The sequence below is a fragment of the Bicyclus anynana genome, chromosome 22 (assembly GCF_947172395.1).
Source record: "Bicyclus anynana chromosome 22, ilBicAnyn1.1, whole genome shotgun sequence".
Taxonomy (NCBI): domain Eukaryota; kingdom Metazoa; phylum Arthropoda; class Insecta; order Lepidoptera; family Nymphalidae; genus Bicyclus; species Bicyclus anynana.
In genome coordinates this window covers 5,489,787-5,506,282 of record NC_069104.1, presented here as the reverse complement: position 1 = coordinate 5,506,282, position 16,496 = coordinate 5,489,787, and the positions used below count along the sequence as shown (strand labels likewise).

The window sequence follows — 16,496 nt, the reverse complement described above, 5'->3', positions numbered from 1 at the left end:
TTCGAAATGTCAGGTAATAATATTAAACTTAAGATAATAGTGATAATAATTATTCGAAAACTTTAAATTAAAGTTACGAGGATTTCAAACGCGCCTTGGTCCGAGAAGAGCCCACAACAAACTCAGCCAGGTTTATCCTTTTTTAGTTTATCACCATTTAACAATAGGTATATAAGTAGCCTGTCGTGTTATACATTTCATTTCCAAGCAATTTTGTCGTTTACTTAATCATTGACACTATAATACGACTTTTCTATAGGCTTACGTTTAACGCACATTATCATCTCGGAGAGGAATCATCACCTTGCCCTTCACCTCGCCGTCGACCATGTACTTAGCCGGTTTCCATTTGTCAGCCTTGAACTTTCATCGGATGTTGTATTAATAGAAAAAATTATGTTACATCCTCTTGTGTCGTATAGATGTGAATAATTTTATGTAAAATGCTCCGGTATCGTTGGGAACAAAGCTTTTCGCTATAAGACCATTTATTGAAAACTACAATGGTTGACTTATCATTCCACATGGCGGTAACCTCGTTAGGAAGATTTAAGTACATACTTTGATACTTTTTCCTGTTTCCTTTCTTTCTTTTATTGTTGTGCAGTCGATTCATCATATCAGCCGATGGACGTCCACTGCAGGACATATGCCTTTTGTAGGATACTTGCAAACATCACAATCCTGAGCCGCCTGCATCCAGCGAATCCTTGGGACTCACTAAATGTTGTCAGTCCACCTGGTCGTCCAACAATGTGTTTTTTAGTGCGGGGTCGTCATTCCAGTACTTTGAGTCTTTGAGACCCCAAAGTCCATTGGCTCTTTGAACTATGTGCCCCACTCATAGCCGCTTCAGCTTCGCGACTCGTTGAGCTGTGTCGGTGACTTTATGGTGGTGCTGTCAATAACAATTAAATAAATAAATGCGTGATTTTTTTTTCAGAGCGTTGGCCATAGAGCTGTGCCAGATCATCCACCGCACGGGGCTCACGCAGGAGAGCGTGGAAGCATTGCTGTTGGCAGCAGACGTGTTGCAGCCAGTGGTAGCCGCCGCCAGGGAGCAGTTGAGGACAGCTATGCAAGAAAAAATTAAAGGTGAAAGACGCGCCTAGAGCTAAAAATAAAAATATGATTTTGTCTCTTTCGTCACATTGCAACGAAAGAGTGTGATATTTATTCGGACTCTCTCGTTGCAATAGTTAGGAGGAGAGCCATATTTATGCCTTCTCTTTCGTTGCCATAGTTAGAAAGAGGAGAGCGATATTTATGCCTTCACTTTCGTTGCCATAGTTAGAAACAGGAGAGCGATATTTATGCCTTCTCTTTCGTTGCCACGCTTTTTTAATCCGATCCTGTCACAAAATCTGTTCTTATCTGACGTCTTATACCTCCCTGCCAATTGATGATTTCGGGATTTCGTAATGAGTGAGTGACGTTTCTCTTTTATATATTTTGACAAAGCGAAATTTGTTGTCTATCGAAATTAGTCATAATCAGTGTGTTAGGAGTAAATACGACAGTACTTGCCACATATCGCAGGGTATTTATTATTCTAAGATAATTGTGATGTGTGGCATAATGGTAGCAATAAAGATATTTCCTATTCTATAGCCGGGGGGGAGACCAACCCTTAACCATGAAGCCATCGAGACTTTATATCTCATCTTTATGATAACTTTTGTATATTTTTATTTCAGAACTCGCTCCAGATGATCCAACAGAAAGCATACCGCAATCAGTCCTAGAAGTGGTACACACTTTAGGTGAAGGGGGTCCCACGGGAGACCTTCCACCGGGAAAGTCCCTGGTGTTCGCCTGTTTGGAAGTGTGTGTCTGTTTACTCGTCCGGAGGCTGCCTACACTGAGTCCGCTGAAGCAGGAAGGAAGGGTTGGGGTTATTGGGGTCCGCAAGGGTTTGGGGGTTCACGGGGACACGTTGCTGATCAAAAGCTTGGCGTCCATGTCGGATTTGACTACGCTGACAAGCCCGCAAGGTAATATTTTTTAAATATACCTTCTTATTTACAAATATTTTAGAAATATTGACTCATGTAAACAATTGGTTGAATTGGAAAAAAAATCATTGAATACTCATATTGCATTTCTGCTTATGTGGGCAGTTAAGGCAGTCTGCCTTTAACAACTTTTACTCGATCCAGTGAACCAAGCTCAAGACTATTTTGGGGTTATATTCTGATTACTTACCAGATAACACCTGTCTTATTACTATTAATTTGAGAATCACTAGACCCAGACCTATTTAATGTACACTGCAAACATTCATTTTAGAAAATTCCGTGTGTTTTTCTGAATTATTTTTACCTAGCACTTTTATACATTCACACGTTGTTGTGTTTTGAGTATGATTAACGCAAAATGTCATTTTTAGTCAACTTTTAATGTGACGTCATGACTATCACTTCACAGAAAGTGTTGAGGAGTCAGTTAAATCTTATTAACGCTTTTGTGCCTTTTTCAGGTGCCTTGTCCCTTCTGCCGACAATACTGTACCTCGCGACGGAGATCCTGCGCGAGAGTAAAGGCGACACCACACTAGCGGACGCGGGCATCTTACTGCTGCAGCAGGCGGCAGAGTGCAAGGCGGTGCGCGTGCACGCAGATACTTGCGAGCAGCACGCGCTGCTGCTGCAGAGCACGCTCGCCACTCTTGTAGACAGAGTCAAGTCTGGTGAGTTCTGATTGTGTAAGTGCCGTAGGCTCCATAATAAGGCCTCAGCGGCGTCACTGGGGGGTTTGGCGAGCACAGAAATATCCCGCGATGAGACCCGAAGGCAAGGAAGGGACATCTCCGAGACTCGCAAGTCAACTTAGAGGACTGTTCTGGAAGGGTGTTTTGGCCTGAGCGTATTAGTTCAGACGTTCCTAAGATCGCGAGCTAAAAACTCACGTACGGGTAACGTCAGATGCTATGCAGCTTGTGTTTGTGTTGTTTGGAAAGCGTTGTGGGTTGTTATGTCGTCGTCGAGATCGTAAAGGACATTTTTTGGGCGTTAGAATCGGGTGTGTAGTTGCAAGCTTCAACCACTAGTTGGGCTGTTGTGGGGAGATCTAGGTATCTATGTAAGTCGTTATTGCATACAAACTACGGAGAGCAGGTGACCTGACGCATGAATCATTTCTGAAGGACCTGGAGAGGTTTAAGAGTCGCCTTGAACTACACTAGCTAAGGTTGGATGGATTGGACGGATTGGATTGGATTGGACGGATGCAAGTCTTATGGAGAGTGACCTTGAAGCGAAGGAATAATTTGTTATTGGCGCAAATCATTCGGTAGAGACGAAAAAGTGTAAAGCGACACTTCACGTTTTATTTCAATCTCTACGCTAAATGTTTGAATGTCCTGATCTAACTTACCCTTATATCATCAGTTTGAATGTCCAATTTTGATAAATATTGTTACGGAGAACCCTGTTACTACAAACACAGGGTTCATATTCAGGGTGGAATCAACAACAAGCGTGTGGACGTTTCTAGAATGGTCTACACACATTTTGACGCGTCGGAACGAACGATAGCGGCAGTTTACTTCGAAACGCAGTGAAGTGAACATCGAGTGTTACCAGCGATACAAGTGAACTATAGTGAACTCGGCTACGATTGTGGACTACGAATTGCCTACGTTTGGAAGTGTGTATTGATACTTGGATTAAGGAGTGGAACAAAGTACGAGTGTTACCAGGTGTTTAATTCCAAATCCTCGAACCCTAGTTTGTAACAGCATTAATCATGCGTTTCCCAGAGGAGGCCGATCAGCGCATAGACAGCGTGACGGGCGCGCGCGCCATGGCGGCAGTGCTAGCGCGCGCCGCGCCCGCGCCGCCGCTGCACTACCCGTGCATCAACCACTTCCGACAGTGCCTCGACACCAGGGACCACGAGGTATTCTTCACTTTTATTTTTAACTAGCGGACGCCCGCGACTTCGTCCGCGTGAAACTCGATGTAAACTTTCAACTACCCCTATCCTACCCCCTACTCTAGCCTACCATACCCCTACCCCGTTTTCTAATTCGAATTGACAAATTGTTCAAATTGACTACGTTTTAGTTAGAAAACATTAAAAGAAAAGGGCTATTTTTATGGTTTTTCCGGCGATTATTCGATTTTTTCTCGCCGTATAAACCATCCTAGAACTTCAACGAACATTTTAAAAAAATAATTGGCCAAATTGGTCCAGGCGTTGTTGAGTTATGTGCTTATCAACGCATTTTGCGATTCATTTTTATATTATAGACTAGCAGATACCCGCGACGACTAAAATTCTGTTTTCTACAAAGCCCGTGGAACCATGGATTTTTTCGAGATAATAAGTGTTTTCTATAAGTGTTGTCGCTGAGATACTTGCGATTGGGGGGATATGGATCTTAATATTAGGGTCACAAAGTCCACGCTTGCTCGGCAAGTAAAGTTGTTTGTTACCTTCAAAATGGCAATAAGTTTTCGAATAACGCTACCGCAACCCAGCCACTATGAGTGACCACTCATAGTGGCTGGGTTGACCAATATTGACAAGTAATATCGTCGTCATCGACCCATATTCGGCTCACTGCTGAGCTCGAGCCTCCTCTCAGAATGAGAGGGGTTAGGCCAATAGTCCACCACGCTGGCCCAACGCGGATTGGCAGACTTCACACACGCAGAGAATTAAGATAATTCTCTGGTATGCAGGTTTCCTCACGATGTTTTCCTTCACCGATTGAGACACGTGACATTTAATTTCTTAAAATGCACACAACTGAAAAGTTGGAGGTGCATGCCCCGGACCAGATTCGAACCCACACCCTCCGGAATCGGAGGCAGAGGTCATATCCACTGGGCTATCACAGCTCAAGTAATATATAAGTAACCTATTATTATATAAATAAGTGTGAAAATTATAAACAAGAATTGCGCGTTTAAATATAAGCATTTATTATTTTTTGTAGGTGTTCGCGTCATGCTGCACCGTCCTCCGCAGCGTGTGGTCGCGCAGCGCGCCGGCGGAGTGGGTGTCGTGGTGGGCGCGAGCTCTAGCTGCGCGCGTTGTGGTCAAAGCGGCCAACGCCCGCCACGCCAAGGACGCGGCGCACGTCAAAGCCGCCATATCAGCGGTCACCGCACTCGACGAGTTGGTTGACGCCGCCCCTGATGCCGGACGTAAGTTTTGACGTTACCGCCAAGAGGGCTAGCGTACCGGTACGATACTGCGTAGAAAACCATCCTATATAACATATATATTTATTAGCAGGCTCCTTCACACATGCTAGTGTTATGGTGTAAGAGCCAGTGACAACCAAATCTTTGTCATCTGTCATGTCATCATAAAAACTGAAAGCTTGTCAGCACATGGAAAGTGTGCCTTGAAGATGAGTGTCTGGTGACACGAGGGAAAAATCATTATCATCTATTTTAACGGCCCACTTCGTAATCAATCTTGAAGAACATAAATAAAAGTACAGGACCCATTTAACTAGATCAAACGTCTCCTTTGCCTGCTATCTTTCAATGTCACTATGGTGAAAAACACCATAGTTACCTATCGACATTCCCTATATTAGAGTGTTTGAACAATGACATTCTCGCTTTAAGTAAAAGACGTGTCGTCGCTCTTATAAGTGACTTCATATATTGTCCATAAGAAAATAAAAAGCAATACAAAATCTTGGACGATTGAAGCTCCTAAATATTTGGAACCGTGCTATGACACAAACTTCATAATTAGGTAACTTCTAGACTATATACCATTACTTGTATTGAAAAACTCTCAGCTTTTATATGATGCCAAAATACCACAGGCAGCTGACAACACAGACTCTTACACTATTTTATGAAATAAAAAATATATTTTACCAAAAAGAAATATATGTTCCATTTAATTAATTGGTGATTGAGTTTAAAATAATGAATTGTTTTTCTTTTCATCAGAGGATCCTCACAAAGGTGAGATAATTGTTTTACTAAGAACTCGATTTTATTTCTATGATCTTTAAGTTTTTTTTTTTAATTAAGAGTGGGACATTTTTAATTATTTTTCCTTTTAAAATATGTAAGAAGAAATTTTCTTCTAACATATTTTGATTATAATTAGGCTTGTCTTTTTACATTAGATGATGTCTACATCTAAGTATTCCGTTTCAACAGGTATCCAAATGCTATGGATCTTAGTGCCAATAGTGATCTCGTATCTACGCGAGGCGTCGGAGCTGCAGCGCGCGCCGGCGCACGTCCGCACGCTACACGAGTTCGCGTTACACTGGCTGATGCGCGTCGGCCCGAAGCATCCCCAGGTAAGTGTGTCTCTTTTTTCACTTTAAATTGAGTGAGATGGAAACAGAACGATAAACTGCTCAACTAGCAGACTACAATGGCAGGGTGCCTCACTCTGTCAAGCGTACCGGTCACCGGTCAAGTCACGTTATCAACGTTTTACAGTCTTATTTATTTAAACAGTAAATAATTAAATCCCAATTACATGACAACCTGATTCTAATATTATCATAATGATTAACGTAGATTTTGCTAACCTATCAAATAATTCACTCGCCGACATATGTAATATACTAAGAGGCACAATTATCCGCCCACTTTAATATACTCGCGTCATATTAAAGAGGGCGGATGATTGTGCCTCTGAATATATTATTGAATATTCTTTTGTTACCAGGAGTTCAAGACAATGATGCAACAGTCTTCCGAACTGCGCACCAAGCTCGAGAACGCAGTCAAAGCGAATCAAGCCAATCGCAGCGCGCGCCGCTCCACCCCCGCGCGCCCCGCCTTCGATACGCGTCCCGCCAAACCCACCATAGAACTTAAGACAGATTTTAGCGATTTCAGGTAAACCGTGTAGCATTGATGAAATGGACAACTAATAAGCGTGCCGTTATGCGTTTTAAGGTATTCGAATTTGACATTGATTTTGATGTGATTTTCAAATCACAAGGTTTGAAAAATTGGGTACGTGTTGTTGCATCGAATATCGAATCCCCTTGTCTTGTGTCTTTTTAAAGTCCATGCATAAGTTTTTCTTTTTTGTGAGAATGCGACGGATGCTATCAAAGCGTCTATTGCTTTCTCTGTCTACGACGTCAATCGACTTGCTGGTATGTGGTATTAGACAAATGTTTGTCATTGGCTGATATTAGTCATTAAAATACATGCAATATATGCAATCTTTAAAAAAATGTTGGTATCAACGATTTAATACTATTATGTATGTTGCGAGCCTACGAAATCACCGCAAAAAGTGGTCCGAATTTAGTTATTCCATACACACATGTACAAGTTTGTGTATACTTCCTGAACACACAACTCGACATTGTGGATAATATTTAGGTATTATTTGTTTCAATAACTTTGTTTATTATGCGACCAAAATTAAGTTAATTAGCCACCTTTGTTCGCTTCAGTTTTGACGCGCTAATGACATATCTAATAGTATGAAATCTTTGGTTGGTATGTGTAATATTATAGAGCCATGGATGTTCCGCGATAAAAAGTAGCCTATGTGTTATTCCAGGGTATAATATATCTCCATTCCTAGTTACACCTCAATCCATTCAGTAGTTTGTGTGAAGTAATAACGAACATCCATACAAACTGTCGCGTTTATAATATTAGTGGGAATTAGTACAGAGTAGAGATATTTAGTAATTAGTCAATAAGTATAAAATTGTACTAGAAAAGGAGTGATATGAAATTTTATTGATATATATTCAAACGCATTTGAATCAAAAGTTGAAAGTTATATGAGTGTTAATAAATTATAGAACGAGTGAAAATTTAGTGAATTTGCTGACACGAAAAAATGCTTTTATATAACAGCAAACAATATAAATGAATATTTTATTGAAATAAAATACATATAAATAGTAAATTAGCTACCTATCTCATTGATTTTTTGGTAGGAGGAATTTATTTACTGCTATATTATGAAGTGTAATAAGTAATTTATAAAAATACTTGCATTTTTTTTTTATTTTAACATTTTACAATGAAATATAAATTATTCTCTATAATAACTTTTGTTTTCGTTTGTTTGTACTATAAGCGATATTGTATTTAAAGAATATAAATAATAAAATATACAATAATAGTATACTGTGATAGGATTATGGGAGTAATGCCAATTATTTTCGATGTATACGACGTCTTTTAAAGATATATCCGACGTGTCACGTAAAAACCTAGTATTGATCACTTCATGAGTACCGAATGCCGAATATTTCATGAAATGTTTGTTTTTCATTTCACTTCACAGTATTTGATGCGATATTGTGCGGGAAAGTAAACAGAGTTTTGAGAGTTAATAAATAATTAGCATGCCAAATTGGCAAGATACATTTACCATCTACCGACCACATGTATATATAATGCATGTATCTGCAAATAAATAAATAAATTGATTGATTGATTGATTGCTTGATTGATTGATGAGGTAAAGTAAAGAGAGGGAAATTATTTTTGTACACATCATGAGGTGAACAGTTCTAGCCACGACATAATTTTACTATCCACTGCCTTATATCATAGATTAATAATAATAATAATAATTTATTTACCATCTTTGAGTAAAAATTAAATATTACACATGAGTACATGTGTAATATTTATCGCATTTAGGTCGCCTAAAAATAAGGGCGTCTTCGAACCATATTTTGAGGCTTTTCAATTTGACATACGATTTTTAGTTTTATAAGGCCTATAACAGACGATCAGTTTTAAAGGTTCTTGTTTAAGTGAAAAACAGGTAGACTGTTGGTAATAAGTCCATATAAAATAGATGACTAAAACAAATAATTAGTTAGTATTGCGGACTTATTAACTAGATACTTGTTTTGCGTGTGTTATATGTCGATATATTTTTAGCGTGAAAGATTTTTCATACTTGTATTAGCCATATATAAATATTCATCAATGTATTACTCCAACTCAGTAAAAAGTGATTTAAAGCTATCATTGATTAGTAGTGCCAAGCGTCTATTTGCTTATGTTTGCGTCTTATATTAGTTTTTGACAGGATTTTAATATTTTTTTGTATTCAATATAGCTATTGGCGATTAAAATGTTTCTATATTTATTTTGGACATATTGAAATAACTCGTGACGTCATCGCATATAGAAAAAATACGCCATTGCTTTTTGTTACTAAATGAGCGGGGTCTTGGGGTCTTCTAGTAAAATACAAGTCCTTTGACGTTGACCTCGCATTTTTATGGACGGAAAGGGTTTCTTTTCGTTAATAGTTACTTTCAGATAAATTGTTAAAACATATTCCACTAGTTATAATAAGCGTAGATTCTTAAATAAACTATTAATTATAATATAAGCAAACTAAATCGATCGTCTGAATTAGGCTTTACATGTAGTAAGTAAGTAGGTATAGTATTTAGTAATTTATTTTTAAGAAAGATATTTAATATTGTAAATTGATATATTAAAATAAAACTAATATGTACTATGACTATTAAAATAAAAAAACTAATACATTAACATTTATTTTGTTTTATTTAATACAGTAAATTATAAATGTCACAAGTTATTTTCGTCAACCGCCATTGCCTCTTCAGAATTACTTTTGTCTTCTACATTTGTGTTTTCATTAGAATTTTCTGAATTTGCTGATTTTGTTTTCCCTGTAATAACAAAAAAAAAAACATTTAACTATTATAAAATAGAATGGATAGATTTGAAAGAAGAAATAGGAAAGTATTTATATAGAAAACGGTCTACACCAACTCTGAAATGGTCAACGTATCAACTCGATCAGTGGTGTGCACAAGGTATTTAACTTGGGTATGCACTGTATACAAATTGTTCAAAATGGAAAATTCCGTCCGCAAAGGTTAAGGATTCATTTATGATTTAATGCTGTCTAGCCAAACTTGGTAAGATCCTATTAGAGCAGCTTTGGATACGCTGTCTAATATAGAATTCCAGATAAACAGATTGCTGGTAATCCTCACGTTCGTACTTATACGGCATACAAACTAACCACATCGCCATTTTTACATTACTTATAATATAAATAAATAATTAAAACCCCCTCATTGATCGCGTGGCAAACTGGGTCTACGAACAATGAGGTCCAGGGTTCGAATCCCGGATCAGGCCAATAAGTAAGAATACTGGAGTTGCGAAGTTAGCGGTGGTAGTACACTTCCGTACCTCGGTGAGTACTATGGGAATAGAAAATGCTTGCCTACACACTTGTGCACTATAATATCTCCTGCGTACATTGTTAATGAACATGAAATTGGCCGCCGTGGTCGAAAAATTCAGTCTGTGGCATATTATTAAGTAAGTAAAAGCTTATGAAAAGTATACAAACTTCGTACGAAGCTCGGCGGCAGGGTGGCCAGGGTGAGATAGCCCGTGTGGCCAGGAGTGCTGGCCGGCCAGGCGCCTACTACGTAGCTTTTGTCACTGCTCGGCTTCTCTTCTACGGGGTTCTCAGAGCCCTGGAACATAATCGAGTTTTTTTTTTAGTTGTAATAATTGTCAGGCCAAGCAGAAAGTCCTTATGGTTGGTTTTTTTTTCTAGAGTGCGTGTGACTTTTACCCGCCAAGAGATAGATGGCGACACTTTTGATTAGTTTCGATTTTGGCAGTGTTATTATCTCCCAAAAATATTTATCCCATTTTGTTGTTTGTGTCAAAAACCCCTAAAATCGCCTTAATTGTTGAGTTGTCCCCCTAAAAAATATTAATTCATAATGTTTCAGAAAATAATATGCTGTTTCAAAAGTCGTTATTTAATACATAAAATATTACGTCTTCATCTGAAGATTTTTGAAATAACAAAATTCATTTATTTCAAATAAGCTTACTTTACAATCTCTTTCGAAACGTCAGGTAATAATATTAAACTTAAGATAATGGTGATAATAATTATTCGAAAACTTAAAAATAAATTTAACATTATTTTTTTATTGGATAAAAATTGCAGCCAGTCGCAACAGAGTGGTTGTAGAATTACGTATTATACGTCGTTATAAGTCGCTAGCTCAAAAAATAAATATTAATATTATCAATTTAAAAATACATATTACAGAGTAAAAAATCCCTGAAAATACCCTAAAAAAATCCCACCTCACTTATTTACCCCCTAAATCCGGGGGGAAAACCCCTAAGTTGGGAACCCTGGATTTTGGCCACACGCAAACATAGCGTGCGCGCATAACCTGATGCGTTGTTGACAGTTCTTATGCCAAGTTCGGACTACTTTAGTATTTTAGTCGAGTACAAACGATTTTTGGGCGGTAAATCCAAAAATTGTTAGTACTCGACTAAAATACTAAGGTAGTCCTAATAGTCCAAGTCCACACTGAATACAGGACTTCATGATTCGAAACCTTACAACTGGACCAGCGAGACAATTATATGGTAAGAGACATTGTTTTTGGTTTCGGTATATCAAAGCTATAGAAGTAGGCAAGGAGCGGGTGTCAACACTAAGCTGTAATTATGTACACGTCGGCTCAATGCGAGCTAATGAAAGGCTGACGCGTCTGTCATTACGTTACGAGCTTTGGCGCCACCGCGGGATTGTCATGTGTCTCAAGTTACGACATACGATTGCTAGTGGAGGACTACATGTTTACATACTCGTATAGAGTCCCCATAGTTGTAGACCCTACTTATCCTGAATTATCAGGACTAAACTCAGGATATCATCACTCGAAGCCATAGACTAAAAACCACTGGACTTTGCTTTGTTTTTTTAATAATTTGGAATCAAATCCGAGACATCCATCTTACTTTTCTCGTACCTACCTAGAACCTACCACTTTACTCTCCTAGCCCAAGTTTTTCGTTTATGTAAGGTTATAGTTGGGAAGTTTTGGTTAAGTTTAAAAATAACAAATTCAAATTCGTTTATTTATATAGTTTGATGTAAACATGCCCAGTTAGTTCGTTTATTGGTAGTGGCTGTGTCATCGCTTCGGAAGGCGAATTTAGCTTTTTACAGATACTACCTAAGAAGTAGGATTAAAATTATTAACTCTATTTACTATCTGAAGATGAAAGATCCACCTTGATGTAGTAATTGTGTTTTGTTAAAACTTATTTTAAAGGCAGGTTCAAAACTGTTTTTATAACATTAAAAAAATATTTTTCAAAGATTTTATTCAAGACGGTCGTAGAATTTTTTTATAAACGTTTCGCTTTCAAGTACGGTACATAAAATTAAAGCAATATTAATTTTGCACGTAAGTAGGATTATTATAATTAGATAAGCGTTCCCTATCACTTTTCAAAGTCTAGAGATTGCCATCAATCCGGAATCATAAAAAATGACAGACAACGGACAGCCCGTGGCGAGGATCTAATCACAATTAGAAACCTCTAATTTATGTTATGTAAACAGTTATTCGATAAGCAGTCGCTATTAGCGAGTAATTACAGTGTTATTAGAGACGATGCCGTCATCTCATCACCTGTGGGACGTTGAGTTACGAGAACGTTCGCGGCGAGACGACATACCTAAACAATTCTTTTCTTTGCCAAAGTGATAGCCCACTCGGGCATATACTCGTAATGCAGTGTGTTATAAAAAAAAATAACGGGTTTTATTGATGAAAACCTAAATTTTAGTCGTACAACAAAATTCTTTGATTTTTAAATAAAGATGTTATTAGTATTAGCTCCTGTTTCCTGATTCAAGTATCGTAATAAATAGAATAAAATAACTAGAACTCAAATGTTAACTCAAAAGTAACCTATTAGATAACAAAAAGCGAAGTTTACGTTTGGTTACGCCTACGCTTCTTTATCGACATAAGAGAAAACCAGTTTTCCGAATCCCAGGCGAATGGAATCGATTGTTAAATATATGTATTTCGGTAAATAGATAGCTTTCAATAGAGCAGCGTGGTGGGTCCAAATCACCCTTTTCTATAAGGAACAGAAGGCCTGTGCCATTAAATTTAGGCTGACAATGAAATAATTTTTCCTTTGTCTATAAGGTCACATCGTTCGTGTTGCTCTATGTCTGTTAAATGTGTAAGATCAACAGACTCGGCGCACAACGCATTACACACCTGCCCTTACGTGCCGCCCCAGCGAGACTGACGTGCGAACAAATGCTTCACATAATACACACTATTTTATAAATTACCCTCAACTAAGCAACTAATGGGGAAATAACAGCGTTTAAACGAAAGGCATTACTTTCTCACAGTGCGTACAAACAACCATAAAATCCACCTACAAAGAAATTCGTATGATCTGCAACATTTCTATTTCTAGCATAACTTTATTAGGAACTTTTTTGTCTTTTATATATGACCAAAACTTAAGTCTTTTCCTGACCAATATTCCAGTTCCCGTTCAGTTAGTTGCCAACTTTTTTTACAAGAAATAAAGTATATTCTGGTCTATGAAGATTATTAAACAGTATTTTAGAAAACCGAACATTTTCTATTGAAAAATGCAAAAATTCCATTAGTGTTTTCTTATGACGTTGTCACGTTCAACTCTCGTTAGTAAACCGACTTTACAGACAACCGATTTTTTTAAAGAATATTTGCCATATCTTTCAGATATGACCAATACTCCCATTCTAACTTCCTAACATTCCAACTAGTCAGAAAAGACTGTTAGGAGTGACAGAACCAGTGGCGTACAGAGGGTTGTCGATCAGGGTATGCAATAGTAAGAAAAATAACCAAATTAGAAAATCTGCATTGAATAAGCATCAAGAAAAATATTTCTTAGGGTATGCAGTATTGATACATGTATGAAGTGACACCACCGGATCGAACCACCACCTCCCGGTGATGAGTCCGACCCCTTAACCGTTGAGATATTGAGGCTTTCTTAATCTAGCAATTTTGTTTCAAAACTACTTTTAGCCGTAACGAGAATCTTAGCATTCCATGGATTCGCCGGGTGCCGGGTCCATTGCGTGGTAGAGAGAAGAACTCCGAGCAGAGTCCTGAACTTGTGATTACAGGATGTAGGATTAAGGAATTAATAATTTATTTTGTAAGACACAAAATAGGTACGTAAATAAATATTTATATTCGCGAATGTACATCTCCAAGGGGGTCAGGGCGCAGTAATTACCGATGTCACGGCCGCGCGGTGCGCATCTCGTCCTCCAAATAAAGCCACTAAACAACTTCATGCTCTATTTTGCCTATGGGCGTATCGAGGAAACATCTTCGTAGTTCACCGTTAGTATCTACCGTTCTATATAATATGTCTATTGAAATATCTTATGACTGACATAGGCTTGCCAGTGATGTTACGGATCCGAGAATAGGTTAGTTGACACTTTTTTTTCATCATCATCATCATCATCATCATCATCATCATCATCATCATCATCATCATCATCATCATCATCATCATCATATCAGCCGATGGACCTTACATAGCTCATTCCATCGCCCGCTGTGTGACTATGAGGCCCATAGTTAGCGACACTTTTTTTAATGGTCTTAAATTGTTCATTGCCGTTCTACTTAGATTGAAAATAAGTATCATATTTTTTCGATATGTGATTCAATGTACTAGGTATATGAAATTAATATTGTTTATATTAAAGATATGAGTCAACTACCCTATTAGTATACTGTGGGCCTCATAAGAAAGTTCAAAGTCACTCAGCGATTCTCTTTCTACAATCGCAGACGCTTCAAAAACTAAAATAATGTATGGAAATGACATATCTTGATCACGTGACCTGTCGATAGCAAATGTCATTCCCATACATTTTTCTACTTTTCAAAGCGTTTGCGTTCGTAGAAAGAGAATCGTCGTGCCACTTGGCTACAGGGACTGACCCTCTAGTGGGCCGTTAAAATTATGATTATTATTTTGTATAATTGTTATAGGTATGAACTAGTGTTGCACTAGTGACTAGTGTCGAGTAGGTATGCAGGTAATGTGGGGACCTTGAGCGGTGGGAAGATTACACTAATTTAGAGCTTGGCCGACGTACGCGACCGCAGGCTGAACTTAACACGGCCTTGGCAGAGTTTTGAAAAAAAAAAATACAGTTACGTTCGGGTCATTATTTTCCTAGTTTATTTTTTACGTCTGTGGTTTATGTCACATTATTGTCCCTACGTTGATTAGCATTTGCGTTGTGTTGTACTGATATTTTATGCTTTAACGAGTAGGTGGCATCTTTCTAAATATATATCAATAACATTGACTTGATACTACTGATACGGGCCCCCCAAACTACAGGGCCCCTTACGTATGAAAGCAAAAATGAGTAAAATGTATTCCACAATACCATCTAGATGGCATTCTCTCGTCGCCCAGGCCCATCCGAGCGGGAGTCCCTCAGGGATACGTGTTTTCCCCGCTTTTATATTCACTCTTTACGAGTGATATACCCACTAACCATCCAGGTGTGCACATCGCCCAGTTCGTGGATGAAATTGCACTGTTTGTAAAACACACTTACTGTAGATAGTACCTTTAGGCCCCGCAAGGTCGCATCGCCGCAAGCGATGACTGCGCTCGCCCCGGTGACGCCGCTGAGGCCCCCCCCTAAAGGAGCCTACAGCACTTACCCAAAAAAAATAATAATATGCTAACTACTGGATTATCGAGGCAGTCAAAGACATATTATCAATGGGAAATAAAAACAAACTTACAAACAACAGCTCAACTTTACGGTAAAGGCAGAGTGAAGATGGCAAAGGGTGGACTAAGGTAGGCACTAAATGTACAAATTGTATAAAATGATAAGTTACTTCTGCAATACAAGGTTGTAAAGAGCCCTTAGGTTAGGCAGTGTGTTTTTGCATCTATGAAGTGTACGCACCAGTCCTACCCCACTCACTCCTAACACGGTCTTTTTAGACTACTCGTAGTTGGACGGGAAAAGGAATATTGGTCATATTTAAAACATATGGCGAATATTCTTTTAAAAATAAAAACACAATCGTAACGTGATCATTGCGGTCTGTCCGTCCGAGGCAGCGCGCACGTTCCAAACACCGCAATTACGTAACATAAATTTATTCAAACCCCAGTACACGCGCCGTGATCGATGGTACGACTCGTTCGGAAACGCAACAAAATGTTGTTGCACTTATGATTTATCGTTACAACTTTATGTTAACTTAACTGCCTCAGATCTTTCTTAATTTAGTAAATTTCTGAACGATTATGGAACTTTCTTATTTTAATCAATTTCTGAACATTCAGTTATGGTCCTATTTAACTTTTAATAATTTTCGGTATACTAGCTTACATACTTGTCTTTATAGCAGTATCATGTTGTGTATTCGAGGAACATACACATCCTTTTATAATTTAAATCAAGATCTTTTATTTTCTTCTCGACTTTCCAGCAAAACCTCACATTCCAAGATATTTCGCTGTTTCAACGCAGGGGACTTTTTGGCCATTGATATATACAGCATATAGTACTTCATTGGTTTATAAGTGAAGTCTATGTGAACTGTCTTTGTTTCATTTAGCTTTATTTGCCATTATTTGGTGTATTGATGTATTTAATGCATCTTGTAC

At 38.2% G+C, this 16,496-nt stretch overlaps 2 protein-coding genes across 2 annotated transcripts in view; one reads left to right on the top strand and one right to left on the bottom strand.

The window, feature by feature from the left end:
- The window catches only part of LOC112046629 (HEAT repeat-containing protein 5B), a 46,837-nt gene extending 37,346 nt beyond the window's left edge, over positions 1-9,491 (top strand). Inside the window, exons 33-39 of the mRNA XM_052888480.1 lie at positions 944-1,095; positions 1,698-1,994; positions 2,480-2,689; positions 3,761-3,900; positions 4,946-5,156; positions 6,141-6,286; positions 6,664-9,491. Of these exons, the coding sequence (XP_052744440.1) occupies positions 944-1,095; positions 1,698-1,994; positions 2,480-2,689; positions 3,761-3,900; positions 4,946-5,156; positions 6,141-6,286; positions 6,664-6,840 (1,333 nt within the window). The 3' untranslated portion in view covers positions 6,841-9,491. The remainder of the gene's footprint in view (positions 1-943; positions 1,096-1,697; positions 1,995-2,479; positions 2,690-3,760; positions 3,901-4,945; positions 5,157-6,140; positions 6,287-6,663) is intronic.
- The window catches only part of LOC112046640 (tRNA (adenine(58)-N(1))-methyltransferase catalytic subunit TRMT61A), a 107,150-nt gene continuing 100,137 nt past the window's right edge, over positions 9,484-16,496 (bottom strand). The window contains exons 6-7 of the mRNA XM_024083348.2: positions 10,330-10,459; positions 9,484-9,634 (exon numbers count right to left, since the gene is read on the bottom strand). Coding sequence (XP_023939116.2) covers positions 9,531-9,634; positions 10,330-10,459 — 234 coding nt within the window. The 3' untranslated portion in view covers positions 9,484-9,530. The remainder of the gene's footprint in view (positions 9,635-10,329; positions 10,460-16,496) is intronic.